The sequence below is a fragment of the Photinus pyralis genome, unplaced genomic scaffold, assembly GCF_008802855.1.
Source record: "Photinus pyralis isolate 1611_PpyrPB1 unplaced genomic scaffold, Ppyr1.3 Ppyr1.4_LG4, whole genome shotgun sequence".
Lineage (NCBI taxonomy): Eukaryota > Metazoa > Arthropoda > Insecta > Coleoptera > Lampyridae > Photinus > Photinus pyralis.
In genome coordinates, this window is record NW_022170511.1 from 33,516,523 (window position 1) to 33,542,061 (window position 25,539).

At 36.9% G+C, this 25,539-nt stretch overlaps 3 protein-coding genes across 4 annotated transcripts; all 3 read left to right on the forward strand.

Annotated features, from left to right (window-relative positions):
- The first annotated feature begins 7,552 nt into the window (after nt 1-7,552).
- On the forward strand, nt 7,553-9,760 carry LOC116167929 (probable 4-coumarate--CoA ligase 3). 2 transcript variants are annotated; one of them, XM_031483544.1, is made up of 8 exons: nt 7,553-7,779; nt 7,829-8,039; nt 8,086-8,213; nt 8,261-8,483; nt 8,531-8,710; nt 8,761-9,224; nt 9,273-9,573; nt 9,683-9,748. In XM_031483544.1, the coding sequence occupies exons 1-7, from the start codon at nt 7,597-7,599 to the stop codon at nt 9,555-9,557; spliced, it is 1,674 nt and encodes a 557-aa protein (XP_031339404.1). In that variant the 5' UTR covers nt 7,553-7,596; the 3' UTR covers nt 9,558-9,573; nt 9,683-9,748. The 2 variants fall into 2 exon arrangements, with proteins under 2 accessions (XP_031339404.1, XP_031339403.1); XM_031483543.1 differs by having other exon boundaries at nt 9,273-9,760.
- Nucleotides 9,761-15,192: 5,432 nt separating this feature from the next.
- On the forward strand, nt 15,193-17,435 carry LOC116167930 (4-coumarate--CoA ligase 1-like). Its single transcript, XM_031483545.1, has 7 exons — nt 15,193-15,506; nt 15,565-15,775; nt 15,899-16,026; nt 16,073-16,295; nt 16,342-16,524; nt 16,572-17,035; nt 17,082-17,435. The coding sequence occupies exons 1-7, from the start codon at nt 15,324-15,326 to the stop codon at nt 17,364-17,366; spliced, it is 1,677 nt and encodes a 558-aa protein (XP_031339405.1). The 5' UTR covers nt 15,193-15,323; the 3' UTR covers nt 17,367-17,435.
- A 4,197-nt stretch (nt 17,436-21,632) lies between these two features.
- On the forward strand, nt 21,633-24,972 carry LOC116167932 (probable 4-coumarate--CoA ligase 3). Its single transcript, XM_031483547.1, has 7 exons — nt 21,633-21,892; nt 23,152-23,362; nt 23,409-23,530; nt 23,574-23,796; nt 23,844-24,026; nt 24,071-24,534; nt 24,584-24,972. Exons 1-7 carry the CDS (start codon nt 21,725-21,727, stop codon nt 24,866-24,868), a joined length of 1,656 nt encoding a protein of 551 aa, XP_031339407.1. The 5' UTR covers nt 21,633-21,724; the 3' UTR covers nt 24,869-24,972.
- The last annotated feature ends 567 nt before the right edge of the window (nt 24,973-25,539 follow it).

The following is a 25,539-nucleotide window of genomic DNA, read 5'->3' on the forward strand; positions in this document are numbered from 1 at the left end:
AGGTGCCCCTGCAGAAGGTTTTAAGTTGTTCTATACTACTCCGGTATTTACCTTGCGAATTAGGAAAACTGCAGGAAAACCTAATTTGGAGTAGTCGGCAGAATGCTCGAAACTGATCTAAGGTAATTCCTATCTTCGCCACAGATGAAAAATTCTTACCACTCAACAGTGCAACAAGTAGAATTTAACTACGTGTATTGAAAAAAAAAACGCTACCTGAATTTAACTTTAATTTTCACCCCTGTTGGCATTGCAAACCTTGTCTGTCACTGCGCAGTGAATTTGTGATCATCGGTAAAGGCTTTGCGTTAAATTTAAAATTGGAACGGAACACTCGTCTTCTTTCTTCCTCTCAATATTGTGTGTGAGGAATTTTATCAATCTGTAAATCGCGTGAATAGATGTGCTAACTTTCATTGAAATCGATAAGGAAGTAAAAGATGTAGGCAAATAAAAGGAAATTTAAGCAAACATGACGACTAATAAACTTAGATACCTCAGCGTTTGGTAGCGTTTTCGTTACCAACAAAATTGATTAATAAAAACATCAAAACTGAAACCTGGTTAAAAATGTCCACTTATATTTAGACCAACCTTAAATCTTCGACAGTGCATCTGGTAGCAGCTCGCTATTTATATATAATGGGCCTTTTTTGCACTCACAATAATGACGCTCATAAAACGGGCACATTCCTAGATGAATTTAACACATCCTTGGCATTTGTCGCGTGTTATTTATTGATTTTGAGTTTAAAACGCCGAAACATTGTTCGGTATTGTAGTTTTCAAAAGGATACTTTCTCCTCCGACTTCCGTGTGCAATGCGCGGAATGAAAGCTCGCTATAAAAAGAGGCATCAATTAATTTGGGAGAACACTTCGGTCGCGTTCTCGAATAGTTTGTTTAACGTTTGGACGTTAAAACGTATAGTTAGTGTTATAATTGGCGTTCATTAGTACGCTACTTTTATAGTTAATTTAATTTGAATCCTTTGAGAATATACAACTGTAGCCAATTAATTCGAACAAGGCTACTATGCGATTCGTGATGTTTTATCTTAGTCTCGACACTTTCAGGTGGTCGCTAAATATGTGACTATAGCACATTTATTTCACCGTTGTCTTGCTTAACTAATTACCTAATTTAATTTTGTATTCGATTTTAGTTGTTACTGTGTAGCTGTAGTGGGTATTCCTTGGATTCATGACCATTTCCATTACAAGGTCTGCTTAATTTATTTGCTTTTTCTAGTACAGTTGAGAAGGTATTTCATTTATGGTACTGAACTATGATTTTCTTCGATGACCATGATGCGCAAAAGTCTAGCCATTTTGCCTTAAACCTGCAGCTAGTGCACAAAAGTATTCTATACAAAATGTTATTTTTCAGCTGAGTTGTATAGGGAAGGCTTGAGATTTTTGTTTCAAATTATTTTGGTTTGAAGTTCAAGTTATCGACCTGCCTACGTGAAATTATGAACGTTACCATTTTTTCTCTGTAAAGGTGATTAGTTATTTGCTACCTAGTATGTGCATGAAAGAGCCGTAGAAAACTTTGCTAATGCTAAAGTAAGATTATTCATGTCGTGCCTCAGCATTGCTCCTTTTTCAAACGCTTCTGATGTCCAGGAGGGCTCGCATACGGTTATGATCAATCTAGGGGAAGGTACAGATGATCCTCCAAAGACGTTAAATGGTGAGGTTTCGATAAAAAAGGACATACCTTGAAATATTTCCTTTGCGTTCAATGAACCGTTTCATTTTCAGGTTGTGAGCACTAGATTTTATTTATTTTTTTTAATTCTTCGTAAATTTCATACAAGAAATCAATCCATGGCTCGTCCAATATTGCAAAAATTATTATATGATGGCTGCATACGAATCTTTGATCCGGAATATTTCCGAACGATGTGTAATTCGTTCTATTTAAAATGTTTGAGATTGTGATTGTAACAGGAGCCCGCTAACGACTTTCCATTTTTCCGATTTTTTAAAGGAAATTTTCATATGTAGGTACCGCTTTATGCGAATACAAATATCGAGAGAGCAGAACTGAATAGGATTTGTGGAGTGAATTAAAAGACAAGGTTTTTTCAATGTTATCTCAAACCGTAGATTAGCTAAAATATCGAATTAAAGAAGCGAAGATGTATGGATTCGAGTAATAAACAGTGTGAGCCGACGATACGAGTTATGCATAGAAAAATATGGAGCGCAATTTGAACATTTTCTTTTAGTTCGTTTTTGTTATTGTTGTGCTAGTACAATGCGATCAAAAATGAGTTACTGTCGAGTCGCCTTTGGAATTTTTGTTTACATGGGAAATCGTACTTAACTTGAACTTCCAAAGGCGACTCAACAGCAACTCATTTTTGATCGCCCGTTAGTAGTCGTTTCAATTCCACTGAAGTTGCAATGTCTGCAACAGCTTCTCTAATTTGGTCTTTTATCTCATCTGCGGTTTAAGGCAATGTTGAAAAAACCTTGTCTTTTAAATCACTCGACAGGTAGCAGTTAAGCGGAGTTAAATTCGGAGACCGAGTGAACCATTTAATTGGACCATTAATACTGTAATGGAACAGGGATAATTACGTTCATTATTATACCACTCACCTTCACCTATAGACTCATACCTCCTAGATAAACTGTTTGTCATTTACAATCCACACAAACATTACAATAAATGCGCCATGGGAGAGAATAGTCAAATGGCAATTTTTTACCAACATAATAAATTGGAGAGTTTCAACCTTTTTTCATTTCGAAAACTTTATGCGAGATATTACACAAGGAAACGCATAAGTAAGAACCAATTTCTCATCATCTGAACAAATTGTGCTTAAATTGCTACTAAGGGCTCGATAAGGGCTGCAACGAAGGACAGACTCGATAAACCCGACGGCCGCAACGACATCCAACTCTTCATATTATGGGTCAGATTTCATTGGATTTGTATGCCATTTTATGGTTCTTGGGCGGTGTAAAGTTGGGAGTGAGGGTTCGATCTCTTCTTTTCGTTGTTTGAGCCGTTAATTTACGGTCTACCTCCGAATGAGCGATAAATGACGGTACTCGAGACCGAAATGGGAAATGGGGAACTGGTATTACTATTATTATTATTATTGGTATTACTGCATTTTACAGAACCAAAGTTTGAAGATTCACTTTTGGCCACACTAACGTGTAGTGCAGTAAAATGATCTGTGGTTCACAGAACCAAAGTCGGGGCTCTTTCCTGACCTTACTGTCAACTGTAGTGAATCTTTACCTAACCCTAAAGAAGCTCAAAATTATTTAAAAGAAGTCTATGAAATAGTAAAGTTAAAATAAAGTTAATTACAAAAGAAGCAAGCAAAAGGCGATATTTAATCCCTCCAGCTAAATTTAACATAAATTACGTTAGCAGTTCGCATCTTTTGGCAACTTAAATTCAATGACAAATATTAGACATTCGGAGAGCTTAATTTCAATTAATACAAATAAAGTGCAACGTAACATTGCGATAACGTCTAGATTTTTAACCGACCACCCGAACGCTTGCTTTGCAAGTTAAATATCCGTTCCTTAAGAACAACATAAAACAATTTAGGCATGCTAGAAACGTAAATTTTTCGCATTTATTAATTCTGTTTATGCTCTAGGTCATAAATTATTATAGTTTGGGTTTAAAACCGTAAGCGTTATCGCTTGTTTTGTTAAAAAAAACTGGTTTATACGGAAAAAGGTATGTTACGCATATAAGTTATTACGAGAATCTAACATAAATGGGCGTCTAAAATAATTTTGGTTTGCGCAAGCTACAAAGCGCGTACGCATTCGATATTTCAGGACGTGTTTGCCGGCACGTCCTTCAACCTCCAATACCTTGTTAAAAACCGTATAAAAAATAATAAAGGGTTCCGGTTCTCAATAAGTTTCCATTTCTGAAGGTCCATTTCTGAAGGAATAATGGTTTCGGTTCGGTATTCGGTCCTGAAAAAAATACAAGTTTCGGTCTGGTTTTCGATATATTACATACACAACTTGTACTTGATAATTCAAAAGAGGATGCAAAAAAAAGGAATCAATGCCTATTCCAAAAACGAGAACCCTAAGAGAGAGATAAAGAAGAAAATTAATCGAAAATAACATAAAGTTGAAGCTCTCACCTCCACCCTCGCCCCTCCAGATATCAAGTCGGATCCAAGTATCTGTTAATTTTATATACATATGACAGGAAACACAAGCAATTGTAATAAGTTACAAGGTAAAATAGAACTTCAATTCCATACCAAATCGAAACGTTGAAATGATTTTCATTATGCTCTAGCCAACTTAATTAAAATTCACAATAAGTTATAGAAAGGCACGTCAAGCGCAAAATATGGAGGCAAATCAATACGTGCGATGGAATCATTTTGACGTGAACTTTCCAGTTTCCACATATCAAACTAAATTGCGAATTTCGTGCTGAAAATATTGGAGTTGAGAACAAAGATATTATGGTAACATCAAACTGACGTTTGCATTCGCGCTATTTACGCTGATAAAATCTTGATAAGTTTCCATTTAGACGGGCAAACTTTTCTTAATTACGGCGTGATTAATCAAAAAAGTTCAAATTTAATTAAAATTAAGAATACTGATGATTAATTTAAATTTCACGGTAGAGCGGTTAATTACATGCGAGATTAATGACTCATCTGCCTAAGGAAATATTTGAAAGTTTACATAACTGAATAAGATATTATGTATTTATATTCATTCACATTGAAACAAAACATCATTAAAAAATGCAGTAAACAGCCTAAGTAGTTAAAACAACATTTCTCTATCTAGGCATTGAAAAGCACGATTCTCATCCGTGTTTTAATGAAATTGATTTAAAATTTTCAGAAGGTTGCATTTGTAATTTAACAGGAAAAATCAACTCAATGTTACAAAACAATAAATTAGGATTCAGTGTCTGCGCACGATTATTAGTACGGGCATAAGGGTTTTAATGGCCGAAGTTTTTCTCTTGTGACTTGCTTTCTACGCTTCACTGACGCTTTTGCGGATATATTCAAAAGCTCTAAGGTCGTTTACGGTGTGTGCTTATAATTACACATTTGTCTTATCTTCGTGATGTTTACTTTTGTTCCCTGATTTTACTTCGTGTCCTACCTGTGTAGAACCTGGATGATACATGGACCCGCCATTTAAAGGCTTGAGACATCACGTGATATGATATTACAATGACCTACTTCGAAATTATTCATTGAAGACTTGAGTTACGGTTCCTGATTTGTAACGGTTACCATATTCGTTACCTATGATTGTTATTAAATCAATAATTAACCTTTTATCTTTTATCAAAGTGTGATCTCCTTTCCCCCCTAGGTTATTGGGGTAAAGTGAATCACTTGTACAAAGTAAAGTGAATTGAAAAAAGAAGAATGGAACCATATCCCGTTATTAACTTAAACAATTGATAAATAAAAGTCAAAGGAAGTAGGGATAACGGATGAAAATAAACATTTATTAACGTTTAATAACAAAACATACAAAAATTCTTTTAAACAGAAGATAATATCAGACTAAGACGGAAACGAACCCAAAACAATTACATGGGAAAAATGTACCTAATCATTACTCTAGCATCGCATTCGTCGCTGGTAATTAAAAATGTGTGTTTTATGAGCTAACGTTACGTTTATCGCCGATTTGTACGGATAATTCTTGGTCCATGAAAATTTTACTTTTACTAGTTTAAAGCCATTTAAATTATTGCTTTCCATTCCAAGTTAATCCAGTTAAATTGTATTTCTACCAGGAAAGTTGTGGGGTAGTTTTGATTTCTTTCACCCATACGTTTTTTGGGGTGCTGAATCCGAATCTGAGGTTTGCTAACAAAATTTCCGCACTAAAACCCTAGATTAATATTAAGGGTTATCAATTAGTGAATTATCTGCATTTACCTACTATTTTATATGTAAGGGTGATTTTTTCACAAATTATATAACGTTCAAGGTGTTTTTATTGTAGTCCAGAATTGTATGAAAAGTTAATTTCTAACGAAAAATGGTATATCATATTATTATATTATTTATAACATATAATACTTATACTGTGCTATCTAAAACTATTCCCACTCTCTTCCGAACCAGATAAAGAAATCACAAGACCCTACCGTAGCATGTTTCCAGCACCAAAGCAGCAGTTGCCCGCCGTCTTTTCACGGAGCAACCTCTGTGCCGGTCGCGCCCGTAAACCATAAGCGCGTATTGTTGTAATAAGCGAATCGAGGCGAAATTTGAAGAAAAATAAAAATAAAGAACCGAACGAAACCATCCCCATCGAGCCACCGTATCTAAGCCGAAGACGATCTTCACGGCACTCCGAAGAAAATTAAAAAAACTGCGAAATAACCGAAAGAGGTTCTCACTTTCTATTCTACGCGCGGTCCGTGTGCGTTGAGGGTACCCAGAGGAGCCGCACTGAAGCCTACCTGTGATGATTGGCCGAACCAAACTCGAATAGCAGTCTGCAGTGGGCGGTCCTAAATTCATTCGACTTCAACATCAATCGGAGAGAGACCAAGATTGCGTTCCGGCTCCTGGTGCACATACACAATTGACCTTAAAGGTATGTATAAACAATTATAAAACTTTATCGCGTCGTAGTTTACCGTTATTTGTAGTTCACCCCGTTGTAGATTACTGTGTTGTGGTTTGTCATAGAACAGTAGTATAAATCGGTATTATTGTAAAGGCGATTTAATTCCCTACTGGTGTTTTGCTTTCAAATAAGTGCTTGTGAGCACTGTTTACTTTAATGTTAACGACTCGAACCTGGAAGCGTTACGCCACGCACTTACAGCAGTTTGTTTTGATTTTCGATTTAGTTATATATTAATTTCTGAAACAAAAATTAAGTTTCTTTCTGTACTCGGCGGTCCTAGCGTTAAATATTTTGATTGCAGTTAACATAATAAAGATAGATTTTCCTTTTTATGCAGTGAGTTTTGTGAATGAATGAGTTAACCCTACTCTTACAGGAATGTGCCGCCTCAACCCCCATTTCTTTTAACATGTGTTATCTACAGATTAAAGGCGAATTTCTAAGAAAATAAGAACGTAATAGGTTTTAATAAAGATTATTGATTTTTATTCATTTATCCTTTCCCATTTCCTCGAGGCCAGAAAAGGACCATCGACTGAATGCTAGTCGGAGTCCAACAACAATTGTTTTATGTAAGAAGAACCACCCCAAAATAAAGTAGCTTGAAGAAGAAACGGTAGCAAGAGTTGAAACGTAACCAGCCGGTTACACAGTTCAGCTTTAACTGAACTGCGCCACACGAGCCGGCTTGAGTTAAAACACTTCAATATCATATTTAAATCAATTATCTGACAAGGTTGAGAATGTGCGTCCTTATGTGAACTAATTAACCTTTGAAATCATTGTCCATTACAAAATTCAGATGCCCCCCTTGATGTACGACAACGCACAACAGCAAACAACATTAATTGCTAATTTCTTAACAATATTGAGCCCACTGAAATTACACCATTTATGAGAAAGCAGACATACAAAATGAAGCAGTTGTGAGAGAGCAATTTGTAAAACCAGTTCGATGGCACTAACAAAAGTGACGCATTTACAAAAATTGTTACCATTACGCGCGCGAGGGAAAGGGTGGAGAAGTTTTTCTGATAAAATAATTTACTCCAAAGTGAGCAATGTGGAAGTTCCAAAATTGTCAATCGACGACTACGTTTGGAAAGACTTGGATAAGTGGAGTGACAAAATTGCTATGGTAAAGCGGTCAATAAACAAATATTTCTAAATGTATCAATTTTGTTAAGGAATGCGCCGAAACAGGGCGGAGCTATTCCTACGCAGAGGTCCACAAAAAATCCAAAAGGGTAGCAAACTTTTTGACAAATTGTAAGGGACTAAGCAAAGGTGATGTAGTTGCAACAATCCTCCCTAACGTTCCCGAATACCCGATGATCGTACTTGGAGCACTACAAGCAGGTTTGAAAGTATCACCCTTGAGTCCTGACTTAACAAAAGGTAATGATATTAATAAAACCAAAGTATTTCACATATTCGCATTCAGATGAATTAATTTACTGTTTTGGAATCTCGAAGCCAAGCATCATTTTTACTTTAACCGATTTATGGGCGAAGATTTACCATGGTATAAAAGGAACAAACGCACCAATTGTTGTTATGAACCACAGAGAGGTACGTAAGATAGAGAAATTGAGTCCAGAAGTAAGATACTTTTTTAGGAAGTAATGGATGCCCCTACAGGTGCTATAAAATTGAGTGAAGTTTTTGGGAACACCTATCCATCACAAAAACGAGTACATTACTGGAATGATGTAATCTATCTTCCCTATTCTAGCGGAACCACGGGATTAATGAAGTGCATAGAATTGACAAACGCAAACATTATGCATAGTGTACATAATTACACTGTGCCAGAATTCAATATGTCAGCACCCACTGATGGTACGTTTCCAAAATATGTTTAGCTTTTCCAAGTGTGCCTACTGCAGACGAGAATCAGGACGTGTTCTTTGCGATACTACCGATGTCCCACATGTCTGTTTACGCTGTTTTTGTATATTTAGCACTGGGGTGCAAAATAATTACAGTCCCAAAGTTTACCAGGAAATCATTTACAAATATTTTACGAAATATGAGGCCTACGATCTGCCACATGGTACCTCCTTTAGGTTCGATGTGCGTATACTACTATTTCCATTACACAATCTTACACTTTTAGCACAACTATTAATTAACGATCCCTGTATAACATCTGAACACTTAGGGAGCTTTAACGCCATTCTAATAGGAGGTGCACCATTGGGAACTCACGACTTGCAGTGTTTAATCGAGAAAGCTAATGGAAAGATTCACGTCCTGCAAGCGTATGGTATGACCGAAACAGCGGGACCGTCACATTTGCAAACACCGCACGTCCCAAGCGGTATGAAAGCTGGCAGCTGTGGTATAAACCTCCCTGGAATAGAATGCAAAATTGTAAACGGGGAAGGAGAAATGCTCGGTAGAAATGAAAGTGGTACGATTTATATCCGTGGCCCGCAAGTTTTTAAAGGCTACCTCGACAATCCAGAGGCTACACGGTTGGCGTTGGATTCGGAAGGATGGTTAAATACGGGTGATTTAGGACACTTCGATGAAGATGACCATATATTCATAACTGACCGATTGAAAGAAATGATAAAGGTCAGTCACGATAAACTCATAATGGTACTTCAATTTAACGGCTTGTAGGTAAAAGGGTTCCAAGTCGCACCTGCGGAGCTTGAGAACATTTTGCGTAGTCATCCTGACGTTGATGATGCTGCAGTTGTAGGAATACCGCACGATCGATTTGGGGAGGTTCCAAAAGCGTTCATTGTTACTAGATCGATAGCTCACATTAATCTGAAGAGAATAGAAGAGTTCGTTGCGAGTAAAGTTTCAAAGCACAAACACTTACTAGGTGGCATTGTTGTAATTGATCATATACCAAAAACTCCTTCTGGTAAAATTTTGCGAAGAAATCTGAGGGAATAACGGAACATTCAACTACGTAATGTAACAATTAAATGTATACTTGAAGGTGGCGGTGGGAGGCGTTTAATTTAATTAAATCGAATCAATAGAAACATAATCTATAGCTACGTTTCTCATTCTTTTAGTGACAACTGAATGCGTCGGAAACAGTAGCGTCACCGGCATTGCTGAAGAAACGTGATGGAACGAAATATGGAGCATATACAGTCACTGTAAATGTAATTACATGATCCTCAACAGTAGGTTCATCTTAAAACGTTTTTTGTTTTACCTAAGAATCGCCACCACCAAAGTCGGAATGGATTCCTCGGTTACTTAACTTCTTTTGCGTCTGGGGTTTCTCGGTTACGTGTAACTGAAGAGTGGTTTTCCCAATTTTGGATGTGGCCTTGGTGACGGGGGTTCTCGGTTACGATTAAATGGGTTGTCCGACCTTCGTTTGCAATTGGGCGGTTCTTGTCTAGGCTAAAGTAAAATAGGTTCTTGTCCTAGCATGGAGTGGTTCTGTGGTTACGCGCTTGACCTACTTGAAATACGTTTCACAACTTGTAAATGTTTTCGAGTTTAATTTTATCACATAAGAGGCTAATAGGTTATTCTTGTTTATGATCGCCTTCATTTGACGACACCACGAACGATAGTTTTCGCGTGTCAGTGATTCAATCTTCGCTGATCCATACGAAGTGATCTTACTTTAATTTGAAAAATTTTCTCACGCACGTTCGTCTAGTGGCACGTAGTTTAATGTCACTACTTCCACAATGTTTCTGGGCCCATAACCTCTTGAATATGCATATAATGCGGTGTATGATGAAATACACACGATTGACAATCTGTCGCTCGTGACGTTCAACATTCAGTTTCCTATCACCTATCAACATTTTAAGAAATTCTTTTCAACACAGACAAAATGTACACATATACCGCTTCGTAGAGAACATGAACAATAGTATGTCTGGCGATAACCGGAAACTTATTTGTGGAAAGCGAGGGCGGTTGCCACAATCTCTCCAAACCTAAGAGTTCCACTCCGTTCTGTTTAAAGGGAAGCACGTGACAAAAATGCAGGTTTCCTCGTTTAAAAAAGGTATTCTAGTCGAGGTCATTCCGCTAAAAAAATTGGTTCCGTTTCAGAACTTCTAACGGGCGAGAGATGTGGGAGAACGGGAATTCTAAGCGTACTAGGTGAGGTACGCTGAAATTGAATTCCAAGTGAAGTTACGAGCGTGAGACCGTACCAAATTAGGATACACTGATATTTTTGTTTTGTTTTCATTTTGCTATTGATAAACCAATTTAATATTTAGATACATGTCTTCGAATATAAATTTAAACATAAAATTAAATTTCATTTAAACATTCTGTAGAATTTGGTAGTGTCTAAAACGGATGCCGCGTTTCCTCGCTGAATCGCTATACGAATGAATTGAATTAAATCATTTGTTGATTATTTCGCGTAAATACAAAAGACTTTCGTTTAACTTCAAAGAGCGATCACGTACTAATGTTGGTGTGCCCGATCGATATTTTTTGCCGCGTTGTGAGAAACATCCTCGCGTACGTGTAAAAATTCGTTTTGACTTCGGGTAAAATCATATTAAGTGGTGAGAACTCCCAAATTTTGAGTACGTCGTGGAGAATATTTAAACAAATTCGGATTTGTGACAAATTGCAGGTTACTTATAATTTCCATATGTGTGCGAATAGACGAATTACAGTAAATTACAGAACAAGAAAAATCTTTTTAGCAGCCTGATTCGTAGCAAGACGGTAAAATATACCCGAAGGAACATTTTCAAATCGGAGAACCGCTTTTCAAGAAAACATCGGAATTAAATAAACTGATATTAAACTCATTGCGATAAACAAAGATGTTCTCTTTCGAATCGCTAAGAGTATAAGGGCTGGTAAAATAAAAGCAAGTTTCATAAAGTTGACGTCTTTGGACAGCGCCTTGTGCGATAAATATAATACAATATACCTTCGCAATGATATATGCATAAAAAATAAACAAGTTAAAAAGTAATCGTAAACGATTTACATAAAGCGCATTTCCACTTGCATTCACATCCCATTTGTAAGATGCAACTTCTATAAACTCGTAAAAATCCGGCCACAAATATGAAAGATAGCGTTGCACATGGGCAATCCATTTTTGTCGTGCTACTTCAATGTCAGTTTATGAGAAGAATTTCATTTCAATGCTTTTCTAAATAAGAAAGTTGGAACTGCGCATGTGCAAACCTAAATTTTGAAACTAATGTTAGATTTTCCTTTGTTCCAAGCGCCTAAATATCAAATTTCACTTAAATGCTTCCATAGATAAAAAAGTTAGCACTGCGCATGCGCAAAATAAAATTTTGAAAGTGCGCTAGATTTTCCTTTATTCCAAGTGCCTATGTATCAAATTTCATTTAAATTCTTCCATAAATAAAACAATTGGCACTGCGCATCCGCAAAACCAAATTTTGAAATTGGCGTTTGATTTTCCTTTATCCCAAGTGCCTATGTATCAAATTTCGTTTAAATTCTTCCATAAATAAAAAAGTTTGCACTGCGCATGCGCAAAACCAAATTTTGAAATTGGCGTTTGATTTTCCTTTATTCCAAGTGCCTATGTATCAAATTTCATTCAAATACTTTTATAAGTAAAAAATTTGCAATTCGGTTTATAAATGGTCGAGATGCGAAAAGGGCACTGTGAATTTTGAATCGATTCGATTCAACTTTTGGCGTTGCGTATTATATGGCTAAATCTATGCCCATATTGAATTTCATGCAATTCAGTTCATAACTAACGGAGATGTAAAAGCGATCGAACATTTCTAAACAATGTTATCGTTCACACGGACAGACAGACAAAGGAACAGACGGACAGACCAACAGGCAGACGACAGATAGCAATGCAAAATTATAAACGATCTCTAGGATCGTTAATAAACGGCAAAAGTGTAAAATTATGGAACATGTAAAAAACGGTTTTTTGTTTTTTTTACAATAACTTTTTTTGTAAGCGGTACAGAAAAAATTCCTTCCTTGGTACAAGACTCGACACCATAACGAACCAAATAGCGAAAAAAGTAGAACAATAGCTCTTAAGATAAAGAACTAGTAGCGTCGCAAAACGAGCGGACGGACGGACGGACGGACGGACGGACAAAGTGGCCACAATAGCGCATTTTTTTTAATTTTTGTGGAAATGCGCTAAAAAGGTCTCCAATTATTTTGCGCTGGTTGAGAGGCTTATTAATATTACGTAATCGTCTGCAACTTTCTAATGAAGAAATCATTATAAAAACAAGAAATTTGGAAGATGAAAAGAAATTATGTTTGAAAAAGCTTAATTTAATGGATGAAGTCTTCCTGAACAAGCCCGTAAAATACATAAGATCCTTTTTACAAGATCGAGAATACATTAATTGGACTAAATTGACACATAAGGGTAGAGGTGTAATCCTTTTTAAGGACTATCCCCCAGCGAATAATATTCTAGATCGCTCTGGACTTTCTTCTTCAGAATTAAAAGACGCAATAAAAATGATTGGTGATGTCGCTCCAGTAAGAGCGCTTCCAGGCAAATCAAAGGACGGACCCGGTGTCGGCACTGTTACGACACTGAGACATTCATATCTGAAACTTTGCCTCATGTCCTTGGGTCCTGCCCATTCGGTGAACGTTTACGGAATCATCGCCATCATACTGTGCGTACTATGATAGGTCACGCTTTACGGTCTAAATATTTAACCGCCTACGAGGAGGTGGTTTGTACCGCGAATTCGGGCAGTACCAGAAGGGTTGACATATTGGCTATTGAGAAAAAGAAGAATGTCGGTTGGATTATCGATCCCACTGTTAGATTCGAAGATGACGAACACCAAGCAGTTAACGTAAATTTAGAAAAACAAAAGATTTATGGTTCAACAACGACCTTCTTCAAAGAAACTTATGGATTAAAAAAAGTTGATATCATAGGACTACTTGTTGGTGCCCGCGGAACAATGACCACTTTTTTCAAAAAATTTTCCCACACTTTTGGATTACCATCAAAATTGTTAGAATTAATAGCAATAACTACTATAAAAAAATTCCATTTACATTTTAAGAAATCATTTATAATTAATTTGTTTTTTTTTCATGTTCAAATTTGTATTGTATCCTTTGTTTCACAGCAACCCAGAATGTTGGGAAGGTGTAATTTAATAAATTACTATACAGAGTGGCCCAACGAGAAGTATACAGAGGGCTTTTAGGGTATTAAATTTAGAAATTTCGAAAAATCCTCGAACACGTCAATTTTGTATTCGAGGGGGACAACTTTTGGAATACAAATCACGAACCCAAGTCTTCACCCCCTCTACGTAGGGAGCTTCACCCCTAAAATTTTAAATGGAATCCTATGGCAAGTGGCACATTATTTGAAAGCCAATTTAATCGTGATTACTAATCTGCTTTGCTTTTTAAGTTCTATTGATTCGTTTCGGAGATATTCGCATTTGAAATGTTTTTTTCTAAAAAAACCAAAACAAATGCGATCAAGTCACCTTGTATTAAAATTTATAAATTGGTTTAAATTGTTCAAAAAATAACAAATAACACAACATTATTTCAATAAATGCTCGAATTGCCTTCCGCCTGCTTCCATGCAATAATAAAGATTTGCTTCAAAACGCTGCCGTACATGTTGCAAGATTTCAGGGGTAATCGCTCGAAATTGTTGAGTTATACCATAGTGTATTCTATTCTTACACTATGGTTATACGTGCTCGCAACCCTTGTAATGTTCCGGGCGGAGTAGCATAAACTTTATTCTTTAAATATCCCCACAAGAAGTAATCTAAAGAACTTAAATCAGGGGAAAAAAACCATTTCAAATGCGAATATCTCCGAAACGAATCAATAGAATTTAAAAAGCAAAGCAGATTAGTAATCACGATTAAATTGGCTTTCAAATAATGTGTCATTTGCCATAGGATTCCATTTAAAATTTTAGGGGTTAAGCTCCCTACGTAGAGGGGTGAAGACTTGGGTTCGTGATTTGTATTCCAAAAGTTGTCCCCCTCGAATACAAAATTGACGTGTTCGAGGATTTTTCGAAATTTCTAAATTTAGTACCCTAAAAGCCCTCTGCATAATACTTCTCGTTGGGCCACTCTGTATATACAGGATGTTGAAAAGGTGATCGTTGAGTCTATTTTTCTCATTCTTTTGATAAGTGTTGTATCGAATTTCTGTTTACCTTTTACTAACGGTAATCGGAACAATTTTTGGGGTCGTGGTATCCACCCCAAATAAATTTGTTACTCAATAACAGAATCTGGGAGTGGTTAAAAATGAAATTCGAATGGTATTGTTTAATGATTGGTGAAATCAGTTGACAGAACAAAGAAACAATAAAAATTTGTAAGGAAAAGTTAGTCATATTTTGATTTCATTTGACTTAATTGTAGGCAGCGAGATGTTTAGCTATTTTTAAATACGCCGCAATACCTTGACATTAGTCTTCAAAATTGTTAGTAAAATATTGTAATACAGTATAATAGATGATCGAGCTAACACACTTCAAAATCATATACAAAGCAATAATGCATATTAATCACAACCTTTAAAATAACTGTCCTTTGTAGAATCAGTTGCCGCTTTAGCAAACAACATTAATTGCTAATTTACAAACAATTACAGCCGACGGAAAATACATCTATGGGAAAGTAAAGAGTAAAACTGAAGCAGTTGTGAGAGAGCAATCAATTGTAAAACCAGTTCTTCGACATGGCACTAACAAAAGTAACGCATTTAAAAAAATTGTTAGCATTACGTGAGCGAGGGAAAGAGTGGAGAAGTTTTTCTAGTAAAATAATTTACTCCAAAGTAAGCAATGTGGAAGTTCCAAAATTGTCAATCAACGATTACGTTTGGAAAGACTTGGATAAGTGGAGTGACAAAATTGCTATGGTAAAGAAAGAACCCCGGTTAATTAGCAGATATTTAAAAATGTACCAATTTTTTTAAGGAATGCGCTGAAACGGGGCGTAGTTATTCGTACGCAGACGTCTACAAAAAATCCAACAAGGTAGCAAACTTTTTGGCAAATTTTCCTGGGCTAAGCGAAGGTGATGTAATTGCAACAATGCTTCCCAATGTACCCGAATACGCAATCATTTTTCTTGGAGCAGTACAAGCAGGTTACAAAATAACAAGCTTGAATCCGGTATACACGAGAGGTATGCACAGAAAATTGGGCGTGTAATAATGAAAGCTGATCAACTCTATCAATAGATATGGAATGTTTGATTCTTCTTAGGAAAGATAGATGATCAAAACCATTCACCTTCTTCTAATTTCAGATGAACTACTTCACTGCATCGGAATATCAAAACCAAAGTTAATTTTTACTTTAACGGATTTATGGTCACACATTTACCGTGTAACGGAGAGGTCCAAAGTACCTATTGTTGTTATGAATCATACAGAGGTAGGTGGGAAGAAACTATACGTGTACATAATACCTATATGTTTAGGAAGTAATGGATATACCAGCAGGTGCTATTAAATTGAGCGAAGTTTTTGAAAACACTAGCCCCTCTCAAAACCGAACACGAGATTGGAATGATGTAATTTATCTACCCTACTCAAGTGGCACTACAGGCTTATTTAAGTGCATAGAATTAACCAATGCAAACATTGTTTCAAGTGTACATCACAATACCGTACCAGAATTTAAGATGACAGCACCTACAGATGGTACTTTTTTTTATCTGTTTTGTTTTTTACAGTATAGACATTGCAGCTATGAATCAAGATATGTATCCTGCTATACTACCAATATCTCACATTTCTGGAACTCTGCCAATGTTTTGTAATATGTCCTGGGGTTGCAAAGCAATTACATTTTCAAAGGTTACAACACAATTATTCTTAAAAGCCCTGCAAAATACGAGCTTTACACATTGCTATCTAGTGCCGTCTTTGAGTATGATACCCGAACATTGTTCGTACTTCATCATTCCACTCTTTTAGTACAAATGCTGGCAAGCCAACCATGTATAAAACCCGAACACTTAGCAAGAATGAGGTCCATACAAGTAGGTGGCGCTCCATTGGACGTTAGACACGTGCAAACCTTAACCGAAAAACTTAACGGCAAGATGTGCATATATCAGGTATATGGTTTATCGGAAGGAACAGGCGGAACACATTTCCAGACACCACATATTCCAGGTGGCGTGAAAATTGGAAGTTGTGGTCTTAGCGGCCCAAATACCGAATTTAGAATTCAGAACGCTGACGGTGAAATGCTCGGAAGTAACGAAAGTGGTACGATTTATCTGCGTGGTTTGCAGATCTTTAAAGGTTATCTCAATGATGCGGAAGCTACACAATCCACGCTGGATTCCGAGGGCTGGTTAAATACAGGTGATGTAGGTCACTACGACGAAGATGGCCATTTATTCGTAACCAGCCGATTGAAAGAACTGATTAAGGTAATCCATTACTTACCTAGTAACACCACTTTAATATTTTCCTTAGGTAAAAGGTTTTCAAGTTGCACCGGCCGAGATTGAGGCCATTTTGCGTAGTCATCCCGATGTTAGTGATGCATTAGTGGTGGGAATACCACACCAACGCTTTGGAGAGGTTCCAAAAGCTTTCATTGTAACTAAGTCGCCAAGTTCAGTCAATCTAAAGAATATAGAAGAGTTCGTTGCGAGTAAAGTTGCGAGGCATAAGCACTTACTAGGTGGGATTGTCGTAACTGAAAATATACCTAGAACAGCGCTTGGTAAACTTTTGCGAAGGAAAGGTACAGAATGACGAAGAACTGACCAGACCTGGTCACAGTAGTTCCAGAAAATAAAGTAATTGCTAAAAGTCTAAACTGAAGACGTCTCTGAAATTCTAACCCTGTATCCCCCCCCCCCCTCCTCTTGATCGACCAGCCTCGAAGTCATTAAGGTCGTTCTCTTGACCACCATACAATTTTAGTTCGACTTTGTTTCAAGAGAACCAATACAGTAACGGAATTAGCGTTGGAATATAACGATAAATGCAATTGAAAATCTTTCAAAAGTAATAAATATGGATAATAGGCCCACAAGCGCAGAACCCGCTACAATAAATACATGCCATGAGACCACAACCAAGACCTAAAGATACACAAAGAATGTTAGCTTAAATGTATGTTGAATTGCCAACGCGTAAACGGGCATTAACAACCAAGGCACATTTACCCTAATATAACTGGGTTCTCATATAAATACAATTGAGAATTTGCCGGGACCATGTGATAAACTAACCTATAAATAATTAAAATATTGTTAACAGCGGAAATATAAAAAATATGCTTACCTAGATTAAGCTTAGCAACAACTCAATTCACGTTAATACGTTTATACAACTAATTTCGGCAATTTTAACTTGATACCTCAGGAATTTCATGAGATTTCATCTTTCCCAAAATTAAGACCTTGTTATTCTACGACAAAAGCAAAAAGTGAAATTTCTTCAGTCCCAATGGGAGCAACTCGTTCACACCCTGAAGGCGCATTCAGTCAGCACTCCTATGGGCACATTCAACGAGAAACAGAACGTTCGATCGAACCAGGATTCAATGTTACTAATCAGAAAGCCGAAAAATTAGACAGGATGGCTACGGAGGATGGCTCGCCAAAACAACTATTTGTTATACGAAAAATGCGATTATTTACCTATGCAGAAATGTGGAGTGCGTATCCCCTCGTACTGGCTTCACATGCGTAATCGGCATCATTCACCGACACTGATTCCTGGACGCTTTTGAACTCGAAATACGCAAATTGCAGTGTTGACATTACACGGCTCATCAGAAACAGGTCCGGTAATTTAGTTCCTATTAATCTTTTCAGCTCCTGAAATTTCTTCTGTAGTCGTGCAATGTATGCCGCAATATCCTCCGATGGACTTACCTCGCCGCTGAAAAACAACCCCATCAGCATGTCTATCCGTTGACCCGAGTAGCAAGGGTGTTTACTTACGAGTGGTAAAATTTACGCGAAGGAACATGTTCGAGTAGGAGAAACGCTTTTCAAATAAAAACGGGATTAAATAAAACTGAAATTAGAACTCATTGTGATATACAAAGAAGTTTTTTCAGATCGTTAACCGTGACGGCTGGTTAAAAGCAAGCTCGTAAATTCTGAGGATTCTGACGATAACGCACTAGGCCATAAATAAAGCACCATACGGCAGGGAATTTAAAGACAATCAATCGTTGCATTTTACATGCAACAAGACCAAAATTAATAATGACACGGGGGAACATTGGGTTATTATTCCTGTGCATAATCACGGTCTCGAATATAACTTTCGCGAAATTGAGGGCAGGTTGTTTGGATTCGTGATTCATCCAAATAAAATTGCATACCCGGCTGGACTACCGGTACTAAAATTAACTCTGCTTATTTAAGCAAAAACCACTTCCTCTAACGTCTTTATTAACCCAACGACACTCGAAATTCCTCTAGGTCGCCAGAACTGATAAAACACCTGATCATGTTACATACAGACCTCTGACGGCTATTTCCAATATGGAGACCAAAATTACCTTAGCAACGCATATTTTTACACCACAAAGTGGCTGGCTCTCGTCTTCAGCATCGTTTCAACCTATAAAAACCACACCCAGTTTACACAACGGTATATTATCCAATAATCACAAGAAAAGAACACATCTGTCCACCAATGTACACTACAGAATTTATAATAACCATGCCATTTGGGATGCAATTGTAGATTATGACATTATGACAAATTTAACCACCATCTAATATGTCATTAGTAGCTTGTGGTGACCAGTTGCGCCTTTTTGAACTGGTAAAATGAAGGAATTGATGTGGCTGCGTGAATCATCGCGGAATTGGCATGAAACCGCCCTAACAGACCATCAAGTTTCCCTATTTTATAATGAAAGGAAGTAGGCCTTCGTTGTCATAATCCTGTTTTCGTCGTCCTACTTTTCCGTAATAATTGCGGACCCGGAGTCGTTTACCTAAATGTTTACTGTTTCACGTCATATTAACCAAGTCTGCTGTTTCAACAGAAGGGGGCCGAGTACTTTAATTTTCGAGTCAAGCAGTGTGTCAACTACTATGCCTCAGTTTATTAATAGTTTGAATTGAACATTACAAAATAAAGGCAAATAAATAAATAAAAAATTGTTTATATTGTTTAAATTGTAACCTATAATATTTGCATCATAAATAAAGGCAAACGATGTATTATTACCTCTATTTGACAATATTTATTAATTTAAAGATATAATTCAGGTCACGTATGGATTTTAAACTTGATGGGATATTTAAAATTGACGATTTATCTGAACACAACGTTTCCAAATTTTATTGTCAAAAATCTACCCTAATTAAGTTGTGGATATACCAATACTACATTATTTAATTACATTAATAACAGATATTCCATTTTTATGGATAACTAGATCTAAATAAAAGTAATTGAGAAATCTTGGTATTTTGACCACGGCGCATTAAGAACTTTTGTAGGGCATTTAATAAGCTGTCATGTGATGTAATAATGTATAAGGTGTTCCATATAATAAGTTACATTTTTGTTGTTATCTGAAAAATGCGATGCTTTGTTTTTTTAATTACAGATTTAGATTCAGTAGACAAAAATACACATTTCGGTAATTTAACCGCCTTTCTAACTCTACAATTAAGATAGTTAGCAATAGTGCCGAAACAGATTGTATAGACCAGGGATGGGGAAATAGCAGCCCGCGGGCTTAATCCGGCCCGCGACATGGTTCGATCCGGCCTACGGTTAATACCAGTCATCTATATTCGCAAAAACAGCGAGTACAACGAGTTTATAATCTAAGGAGCAACTATAAGTCAACGAGTAAGAAAAACCACGGGGAGTACCATATTGTATCACACCAGTTCCCATTTCTAACAGTTTTATGGTCGATCTGCATCTGTTGTTTTTCCGTTGATTTATCCCATATCGTCTTCTCTCTATTTACGACTAGTTTCTGATATCCTACCGTGACTTTGTTTCCTTTTTAGAGCATTTTTTAAGAATTAAAAAAAAATGTGCTATTGTGGAACTGGTTTTATCCTTCATGGTACTCTAATGAATGGTCTCCCTTATACCTCAAGAACGGATGGTCGGAAGAGGTTACTCACAAAGGACGATTGAGACGTCTGCAAGGAATACATCCATTGGTGATGTCAAAACCAAAGCTATTTCGGTTTAAAAAATGCGCTTTACCTGCACAAGAGTTGTGCACAATTTATTCTTGTCTCTTTTTGGTGTAGAAATTTCCCTCGGTTTTCTTTGGATGCGTCATCTTCCATACATTCCACACATAAGGACACTTTATAAACATGATTTTTTTGAGTTTGAGTGATACATTTGTTTGATGCAACGTTTGTTCAAGTGACAACAGGTCCTACCTTGGTGCGACAAAAGTAGCCAAGAAATTACGTCACAAGAGGCAGAATAGCGCATTTACCTGTAATCCATTACGCAGTGAGATATAGATAAAGAATATTTGCCATGGTAGATCATCCATTCCATAAAAGTGATGCGTTCAGTTAAAAAAAACTATCGCGATGTATAATAAACCCATAAAGAGCGTTTAAAAAAGCGGCAGAGCACCTTGGTGTGACTCCACGGAGACATTGGATTTGACCCATTTACAATTGGCTTGTTACATGTGGTATATATGTTAACTGTGAAAAGTTTGAACCGAATAGGTTCAAGACAGAGAGGGCTGACTCCAAGGGGTCATTGGATATGACCCACTTTCAATAGGCTTATAATATAATATAATATAATATAATATAATATAATATAATATAATATAATATAATATAATATAATATAATATAATATAATATAATATAATATAATACAATATAATACAATACACTATAGAAATAAGAAGAAACAATTCGCCCGGAAAAAGAGGAACTGTCGAATTGTAAATTACATTCCGGCGAGAAGATTTGTTTGATTTTATGGCAATCGAAAGTACGCGGATGACTCCCACCGGTCGTTTTTAGGTTAAATGCGGCCTTGCCTTATATCGCATTAGGAGGGGGCAGTGAATGCGTAAGGTTGCTTTAGCAGAACATTCTAATATAATTAAATAAATTTTATAGTGAATCGATATGGCGACAGCTAAAAAATTACCGAGGTTAGGGATATCTAAAATAGCATTGAGATATTTAAGTGACAAAATAGTACGTTCTATCATCAAAGATAATACCGTTTCAAAACAATCGTTGAGTGATTACGTTTGGAAGAATTTGGATAAGTGGAGTGACAAAACTGCATTGGTAAGTCAAATTGCTGTATGTAGGAGAAAGGTCGATTTCTTGTGCAATGGAAACTCAAAAGCGTGGAAGAGTGCATTAAATGCAGAGACAATTGTATGTGTAGGAAATCACCACAATCCTGTAGCTCAGTGTAGATATTTCAGTTCGGTTATGAATTTGGAACAAAACATACATTTTTAACATTACTTTTAGTAAATATAACGAAAGAAATGTGAGGAAATATGTACGAGATAAGATTATTTTAATGAATAAAAAATTATGGAAATTAACAGACTTTAAAAATATTAGACAAATCATCATATACGAGTACATACCTACAAAATTGATGCGGCACAATGACCTACTAAGGAAAATTAGGAAGTTAACGCTGTGATACATGGTTACTCTTTGGTGATACTTATTAAGAACACATAAAGTAAGAAATGTAGAGACGCGGAACAGTTGTTGTATGTGTTGTTTGACAACATACGCCAACACTTCCCCTCGCAAGCGAACAACGCCAATATTGTCGATAGAGAATATTTGTATCAGGAGGATTGTCCCTTTCTTCAATTTCTCATAAAAATTTCATCTCCCAGATCTTTCATCTCAAATCTTTAACTAATCATATCAGATCATTGGAAATTCGTTGATTTCTAGATGCAATAATAAGATAATGGACATTCATAGCCAAGTAAATAGCAATTAAGGTCGATGCAGGTCCTGATCCAATGCGATATAAACAAGGCTCGCCCTTTGTGGCAATAACAAAAAAATACTTAAAAAGCATTTTCCCACCACCCGCTGCCACGGAATTTTTGAAATCGAATTGGCAGACTTGAATACCATGATTGACATATCGAATTTTTGCGATCATTGGAGTACAAAATGATCCACCACTTTTTTTGACGGAAATACACGTTTAGAACCACCAGAAACCGATGTCGGTCTGGCGGTCCGTCTGTACTATCATTGCCGGCTAAACGGTTGAACCGATTGGAATCAAATTTGGTACACATATTCTTACACATAAAAAGGGCCGAATCGCGCATGCGCAGGTGCTATCTGTGCTAGCCACGGCAATTTTTTTGTTTTTGCTCTACGACTGAGTCACATAGTCTTCTATTATAAACAAAATGGCGACTTTAGTCACCTTTGGTAACTTGGTTTAACTTCCGCGAAGTCTGTAACAAAATGTCGCGGTTTCAAAAATATTCGTTCGTCAATTTCAAACCCCGTAAAAAATACAATCTTATTATAGCGTAAATAATTGTTTTTAGGTGTGTGTCGAAACTAAACGCAGTTATTCTTACTTGGACGTTTACAAAAAATCAAACAAAATAGCAAATTTTTTAACAAATTCCAAGGATCTCAGAAAAGGTGATGTAGTAGCGACGATTCTACCTAATGTGCCCGAATATGCCATGATTGTATTGGGCGCAATACAAGCAGGGTTGAAAATAACACCCCTAAATCCCGACTACACAAGAGGTAAGTCAACGTCCACCAAATCGGTTCATTTTTCATTGGTTTGTAGAGGAAATAACTCACTGCCTCAAGCTCTCAAAACCAAAATTAATTTTCACCTTAACGGATTTGTGGCCAAATATCTACAATGTTGTCCAAAATGTGCCCATTGTCCTTATGAATCACAGAAAGGTGAGAGGAAAGATGAAAAAATGTCTTAACAGACTTTGCTTAGGAAGTAATGGATATACCTGCCGGTGCTGTTAAACTGAGCGAAGTTTTCGACAACACTTGCCCCTTCAAAAATCGAATATCTGATTGGAATGATGTAATTTATCTGCCATACTCTAGCGGCACAACGGGACTATTTAAGTGTATCGAATTAACTAATGGAAATTTGGTTTCAACCATACACCATATTAGTGTTCCCGAATTCAGGATACAAACCCTTACGGATGGTATATGTTGTGTATGCACGTATTTGTCACAGAAGGTTGTTTTACAGGGAATAATCAGGACGTGTTTCCTGCTATACTTCCAATGCACCACATTTTTGGAATGCACACCGTTCTTGAAAACCTAACGTTGGGATGCAAGGCGATCACAATTCCAAAGTTCAACAAAGAAACTTTCATAGATGTATTAGAAAATGAAAAACTGACACACTGCTACTTGGTGCCCCCTTTAGGTATCGCCATCGTTATCCCACCCCAACTAATATTTGGCTTTCAGTGCAACTACTAGTAAACGAACCACGTATAAAACCCGAGTGCTTGACACGAATGAGGACCATCGCAGTAGGTGCGGCACCGCTAGGTGTCAACGACGTTCAGAGGTTGCACGAGAAAACTAAGGGGAACGCTAACATCCTTCAGGGATACGGGTTAACAGAAGCGGCCGGTGGAATATGTTGGCAAACGCCATATATTTCAGGTGGCGTGAAAATCGGAGGTTGCGGTATGATCCACCCGACTATGGAGTTGAAAATTAAAAGCGAATCTGGTGAATTACTCGGAAGTAATCGAAGTGGCTTGATTTCAATACGCGGCCCGCAGGTCTTTAAAGGTTATCTCGACAACTCTAATGCTACAGAAACGGTTTTGGATTCGGAAGGATGGTTGGACACTGGAGACGTAGGGTATTATGACGAAGATGGCCATTTATTCATAACTGATCGTTCGAAAGAAATGATTAAGGTGAGTGATTCAGCGAGTCAGTGCGAGGCTTTGAGTGTACATATTTCAGGTGAAAGGCTTCCAAGTGGCGCCTGCCGAGCTGGAAGATATCTTGCGAAGTCATCCTGACGTTAAGGACGCCGCGGTTGTTGGGGTACCACACGATCATTTTGGACAAGTTCCAAAAGTGTTCATTGTCGCTCAGTATCCAAATCGTATAAATTTAAAGAGTATCGCGGACTTTGTCGCTAGGAAGGTTGTACGGCATAAACATTTAGTGGGTGGAATTGCAATAACAGACGGGATACCAAGAACTGCATCTGGAAAAATGTTAAGAAGGCATCTCAAAGGATAAAAACCCTTTACTATCATTTGTTTGCCAGTGTAAAAATTAGGATGTGGTACATATTATTGTATTTGGTAGGCCTACTGTTAATTATTTACAATAATTTTATTTTATTTTATTTACCTATAAAACCTTTCCTATGTGTGCGCATTGCTTAATCAATTTTTATCACAAGCAGAGTTTTGACACACGCGTTTTGGGGAATTTTAGTATGTATTACGGATGAGAAAGTAACGATTTTATTTTTAAATTTTCATATGCCACTCTATTTGTGTACCTAATGTTTAAATCATCTCCTTCATAAAATAGAAAATTAAAAACGTGTTACCTATTTTCCCAATTTGTACCATTACCCCTCCGCACAGAAAAGCAAAGTCGACTATCATCATTACCTGAATTTAATAATTTCATCTATTTAAACCATTGAAAAATTGTTACTTTTATTGTCGATTACAAAGAGATAATTATGTACGCGTCCTGGCTCTCTAGTTTTATTGTATTTCATGTCTCTGTATTGGTGTTTGCCTGGTCCATCGCTCGGCAAATGTGTCGGCTCCATTCTCCATGGCAATAAATGTCATGTACTACTTGCTCTCGTCATTCACTGTAAGTAGCGAGTAGGTACTCTTTTACTTTTAATACTTGGCCGAGTCTAACTTACCAAAAATGGAAGATCTAAA

Coding starts and splice junctions, on each gene's coding strand:
- LOC116167929 (XM_031483543.1), top strand. CDS start 7,597: ATGGCACTAACAAAAGTGACGCATTTACAAAAATTGTTACCATTACGC. Junction 8,214..8,260: donor TTGTTATGAACCACAGAGAG/GTACGTAAGATA, acceptor ATACTTTTTTAG/GAAGTAATGGATGCCCCTAC. Junction 8,711..8,760: donor CCACATGGTACCTCCTTTAG/GTTCGATGTGCG, acceptor TTACACTTTTAG/CACAACTATTAATTAACGAT.
- LOC116167930 (XM_031483545.1), top strand. CDS start 15,324: ATGGCACTAACAAAAGTAACGCATTTAAAAAAATTGTTAGCATTACGT. Junction 15,507..15,564: donor GGAGTGACAAAATTGCTATG/GTAAAGAAAGAA, acceptor AATTTTTTTAAG/GAATGCGCTGAAACGGGGCG. Junction 16,027..16,072: donor TTGTTATGAATCATACAGAG/GTAGGTGGGAAG, acceptor CTATATGTTTAG/GAAGTAATGGATATACCAGC.
- LOC116167932 (XM_031483547.1), top strand. CDS start 21,725: ATGGCGACAGCTAAAAAATTACCGAGGTTAGGGATATCTAAAATAGCA. Junction 23,363..23,408: donor AAATCCCGACTACACAAGAG/GTAAGTCAACGT, acceptor ATTGGTTTGTAG/AGGAAATAACTCACTGCCTC. Junction 23,531..23,573: donor TCCTTATGAATCACAGAAAG/GTGAGAGGAAAG, acceptor GACTTTGCTTAG/GAAGTAATGGATATACCTGC.